Here is a 5,531-nt window from a genome sequence, read left to right on the forward strand (position 1 = left end):
CGGGGCTTTATGGCCAGGCTGACTCATTTGCTGTGGTGGGGTTTTGGTATATTTTTATAAACAAGGTTTCTAGTGCAACTGGTTGTGGGGATTTTTGGGAGGGTTGTTTTTTTTTTCCCTTAATATTTTGAGGAACAAAACTTTTAAGAACTTTTAAGAAAATACCCAGAGCAGCCAACTGCCAGGGGGTGTGAAAAAAAGAAAGAAAAAGTAAGGAAATGTACCTAAACTGGCTGATAAACTGCAGAGCACAGCTCATGTCTTCTCATTTGCTTCTGCCCAGTGCCCCAGGCCCCAAGAGAACTGAGGGGAGACCAAGGTTCTTGTCCAGTCTCACTGAAACCAGTGGCACAGACGAGCTCAAACTGGTGTGTGAGGAGAGGGAGGCTGCAGGGCCTCTGGGCTTGAGCCTTTGCAAATGTGTAACCTGAGGTGGGGGCACAGCAAGAGGGGGAGAGACAGCACAGGCTTTCTTCATATTGAAAAGTCATTTGACATTTAAGACACTTGAAACAGCAACTGAGAGGGGGAGGGAAAACTGTGATGATCTTCAAAGGAATGATATGGGCTGAACTGTTCCAGGAGTTGATTGAGTCACGTTTTCAGTCCTGTTTTGTTAGACCTTCACTAGGTGATAAGAAAACAGAACACAACAGAGCAGAGCAGCCCTCACCAGGGCTGGGCACTGCCACTGCTCATCTTCAGCCAGAGCTGGGCCTGGGGTTTGCAAACCAAGCCATGGAGAGCAGCTGGTGGAGTTGGGTTTAGGTCGGTGCTTTCCTCCCTGGAATGAGGGTGGTTCTCCTCTGCCTCCTTTTGCCCAGCTGCCAGGGAGGTAATTGCATTTGAGGCCTCAGTCCCTGCCTGGTGGGGCTGAGCTGGGCCAGCACAGGTTATCACCCACCCACAGGGACTTATCATCCATCCACAGGCAGCCACAGCATTAACCCCAGGAGTCCCCAAGGAACCAGGCTATTCAGGAGGAGCAATGGAAGAATAAAGACTCCCATGGCTGGGTTCTTGCAGAGATCAGGGACCCTGTGCCCGTCTCCCAGCAGGGAGGGCAGTTACAGTCTGGGCTTGCTTAAATCACTCAGCAGGTCCCAGTCCTTGGGCCTTTCCATGTATTTCTTGTGTAACGTGCAAAGTCAGAGCAGCAGCTCGAAGGGGAGACAACCACACCAGACACCAAACCTCCTCCTGCAGTCTGGGACTGCTCAGAGTGAAAGCCACTGGCCACAGAGAACAGACAGACAGAAGCTCCCCTGTCTCCCCTCAGGCCCAGCCTTGCTCTCCCCCCCTCCTGACTAACCAGCACTGAGGGTGCCCTGGTGAACCCCTCAGGTCCCCCCAGGAGGATCTGGAGAAGGTGAGGGGTGGGTGAACACAACCAAACACACAGCTGTATGAGTATAAAAGATGAAAATGGGGGGGGGAGGTGAGACACAACTGCTGGGGGATGTTGGGGAAGGCTGTTACACAGGCCTGGGGATGAGCAGCGTGAGTTTTCACACGCGGCTGAGGATCTCTCACCCACACATCACCACTGTGTATAAACAAACACCCCCAGTCCAGATACTGAGTAACTCTGTCTGTTATTAGTGATGCTGTTGCGTGTGATTTGATGTGGGGACATGGTGCAATGGGTGCAGTTACCTGAATAGTGCAAGTTCAACATCCTGGTGCTGGTGCAACACCTGAGCAGGAGCCTGACAGAGCAGGGAAGGGCACAAAGGAGCTCTGAAACAGCAGAGCTGTGTCCAGCAGACACTAAGCATGAGAGGGGCACAGGAATCAGTCACATTCATGAACAACCAGGCCATGAGGAGCAAGGCAGAGTTCCTAGAAGAAACAGGCAACTGAAAGCCAAAGGCATCTCCTCAGTGCTCCCCGAGCAGATATCCCACAGGGAGCGAGGGGCTGCAGTGTGGGGAGCAGCCAGGGCCTGGAGGGACATCCTAGGGCAGCAGCACAACACTCCACAGCCAATGCCACTGTCCCTCAGGGAGGGACTCTTCTCCTGCTCACACCAGAGCAGAGCCCGGGGATTTCTCACTGTCACCTTCCAGCTGAGCAAACTTTCAGTGGCAACTGCTCGAGGTAGATGCTGGTACGAGCTTTAAATAGAGAGAGGAGAAAGCTGTCCTGGTCCCTGCCCTGCAAACCACAGCAGGAAGAGCTGCTCGGCTGAGATTGCTCTCACCACCATCACACCTGGCTCTGAATTCAGTTCTTCCTCCCAGCTGTCAGCATCCTGTATCTCCACATCCCAAGGCAGCAGAAGCCAACTCTGACATTTAGAGAGGAGCAATAAATTTCAGGCAGTTCCAGTTCTGTCTGTCCCAGGGGAGAGCTGGCACTGCAGGGGCACAGCTGGGCTGGATTTATGGCCCTCACAGCTGGCTGTTTTCACGTGGGTTAAGCTGCACAGGCACAGGGGACAGGCTGCTGGCTGCCTGCAGGGAAGAGTAATGGATGAAATCAAAATGGGTGAGCTGTGCACAAGTGTCCTCAGCTCTCAGCCTTCACTGGACAGGGCTCTGAGCAACCTGGTCTGGTTGAAGACGTCCCTGCTCACTGCAGGGGGTTGGACTGAATGACCTTTAAAGGTCTCTTCCAACCCAAACTGTTCTCTGGTTCTATGAAGCTGGAGGGAGCAGACTCCTGAGACTTCATCCATGCTCTGACAGTAACTTGTGTGACCCTGGGTTATCCTGTTGGCATCTTCACCAGGTTTTGATTTCCCCAGCTGTGGGGGCTCTGTTTTTTCAAACTGAGAACCACGTGGAAAGCCCCACTGAGCCACTAACACAGCATCTCCTTCTTTCCTAGGCAAGAAGCTAAAGGTCACCCTTGTTTTCAGCCTGCCGCTCGTTTTTCAGGTAAGATGTTTTTAACAACATTTTGAAATCCAGCTGCTCTGTGTTGTGGCTAAAGAGAGATCTCAAAAACTCAGAGCAGCCACCCACAGCCCCAGAGGTGTGTGGGGACAGGGCTGCTCACCCCAGGATCCAGCCGTGGGAGGTGGGAGGTGAGAGCAGAGCCCTGCTAGAGAAACACAAACAGGAGGAACAAAACCAGGGAGGGAAAAACAGTGGCACAAACGCTGTGATTTTCAAATGGCTGTGGCTGTGAGAGTCCCCTGTCAGCCCCAAAATGAGCATTTCCAGGACAGACAGGAGCACCCTATGCTGACAGTGGGGAGCAGTTGGTTCCCTGCTCCCTGCAAATCCCTGGTCAAGGTGCCAGGCTCCGACCAAGGGCTGTGCTGGAGAGGGATGTGCCCAAGGAGGAAGAGCCCAGCATCTTCCTCTGCCCGTTCCTGCTCAGAGTCACCCTGACCAGGAAGGAGAACCCCAAGCACGGAGCTGTGCCATGATCTGCTCCCAGACTGGGGCCTGGCCCTGGTGCCTGCAGTCCCAGGCAGCACCAGCCCCCCCAGGCCCTTGGGGCTCCCTGAGGCTCAGGCAGAGCCGAGCAGCCCGCTCTTTTCCCTTTCACTGCTGGGAGGATGTGGTGAAACCAAACCTGCCGAGATGGCGAGCACAGAGATGCTCGTGATAACGGGGGGGGTATCCAGGGGAAACCTTTCATCTCTGTGCGATGGGGAGAAGGTTCTGGAGACTAATAAGTCACAGAAAGCAGGGCACAGATACCACAGGCTCCCTCTGCCCCACAGCTTATGGCAGTGTAGGAAGATGAAACAAGAATAATCAGAACTGAAATCAGGGGCCTGAAGGAGACACCGGTACCACGTCTGCGCCGGCACGGAGCAGCTTCCTGCTGCACTCACTGCATTTCCTCACCGTCCCACTGCCACCTCTGTTCATTTTTGATTTAGCTGAAGGATGTTTTATTTCTCACATTTGACCCACCAGCCAGCTGTGTACACACAGCTGGAGGTGGGCCCTGGAACACTCTGGAAAGCTGCCACACGTCTGAGGGTTTTGCAGGTGTTACTTTGGCTGAGCACTGAACATTTCTGGTGGAATTCCCACTTGGAGCCCCCCAAAAAGCCCCAAACCCCCCCACACACTTGTGGGAAATGTTTTCAGCCACAAGGCCGTGCCAGCTCTGTTTGTGATGCTGGCACGAGCCAGCTCTTGGGAACTCCCTGAGACTCCTCTCCAGGCTCCCTTCCCGGCACGGCCACGCAGGCGCGCGGTCCCATCCCAACACTCGTCTCTTCTCTCCTGTTGTAGTTCTGTGCCGGGGACAACGTCACCGATGACTACGACTCCAACAGCACCATCGACTACAACCTGTTCGAGACCCTGTGTGAGAAGAAGGAGGTGCGTTCGTTCCGCGCCGCCTTCCTCCCGGCCATGTACAGCCTCATCTGCTTCACGGGGCTGCTGGGCAACGGGCTGGTGATGCTCACCTACATCTACTTCAAGAGGCTGAAGACCATGACGGACATCTACCTGCTGAACCTGGCTCTGGCAGACATCCTCTTCCTGCTGACCCTGCCCTTCTGGGCCGCGAGCGCGGCCACGCACTGGCTCTTCGGGAAGTTTGCCTGCAAGGCCGTTTACTGCATCTGCAAAATGAGTTTCTTCAGCGGGATGCTGCTCCTGCTGTCCATCAGCATCGACAGGTACTTCGCCATCGTCCAGGCGGCCTCGGCCCACCGCCTGCGGCCCCGCATGATATTCATCAGCAAGGTGACGTGCGTCATCATCTGGCTCCTGGCCTTCATCCTCTCCATCCCCGAGCTGGTTCACAGCGGTGTGAACAACCTGGAGACCCATCCTCGTTGTTCCATCATCGCTCATGACCTGCAGACCTTCAACACTGGCATCAAAGTGTCGCAAATGGTGTTCGGCTTCTTAATTCCCCTGCTGGTCATGTCTTTCTGCTACCTCGTCATCATCAGAACGTTACTCCAGGCCCGCAACTTTGAGAAGAACAAAGCCATCAAGGTCATCATCGCCGTGGTCATTGTCTTCGTCGTCTTCCAGCTGCCCTACAATGGTGTCATGCTGGCCAAGACCATCTCGGCCTTCAACCAGACCAGCTCCTGTGAGGAGAGCAAGAAGCTGGACGTGGCGGACGACGTGACCTACACCCTGGCGTGCTTCCGATGCTGCCTCAACCCCTTCCTCTACGCCTTCATCGGCGTCAAATTCCGCACCGACCTCTTCAAGCTGCTGAAGGAGCTGGGCTGCCTGAGCCAGGAGCGCCTCTGGCAGCTCACCAGCTGCCGTGAGAGCAAGAGGTTCTCCTTCGCCATGGAGACAGAGACAACCACCACCTTCTCCCCGTGAGCCGAGCCCCAGGCGCGCTGGGGCCGAGCTGGAATGGTTCTGAACACTTCCTCTATTCTGAACTCCCGGCAGAGCAAAGCCTGCCAAACTGCAGGGAAGGCAAGAGGAAAACCCAGGAGTCTCCCCCTGGGGAGAAAATCCACTAGAATTGTCACTAAGAGCAAAGCAAGGGAGAGGTGGTGAGTGTACAATTTCTCCTGCCATTTCACCTTTAGTTTAGTCTTTCCCAGTCAAAATCAGAAATGCCCAAAATAGAACATTTTC

The 5,531-nt window shown here is 54.6% G+C and overlaps 1 protein-coding gene across 1 annotated transcript; it reads left to right on the top strand.

The window, feature by feature from the left end:
• Positions 1-2,832: 2,832 nt before the first annotated feature.
• CCR7 (C-C motif chemokine receptor 7) lies at positions 2,833-5,313 on the top strand. Its single transcript, XM_027746474.2, has 2 exons — positions 2,833-2,882; positions 4,203-5,313. Exon 2 carries the CDS (start codon positions 4,326-4,328, stop codon positions 5,265-5,267), a length of 942 nt encoding a protein of 313 aa, XP_027602275.1. The 5' UTR covers positions 2,833-2,882; positions 4,203-4,325; the 3' UTR covers positions 5,268-5,313.
• Positions 5,314-5,531: the final 218 nt, after the last annotated feature.

The sequence above is a fragment of the Pipra filicauda genome, unplaced genomic scaffold, assembly GCF_003945595.2.
Source record: "Pipra filicauda isolate LSUMZ 115617 unplaced genomic scaffold, ASM394559v2 scaffold193_size2426894_pilon, whole genome shotgun sequence".
Classification (NCBI taxonomy): domain Eukaryota; kingdom Metazoa; phylum Chordata; class Aves; order Passeriformes; family Pipridae; genus Pipra; species Pipra filicauda.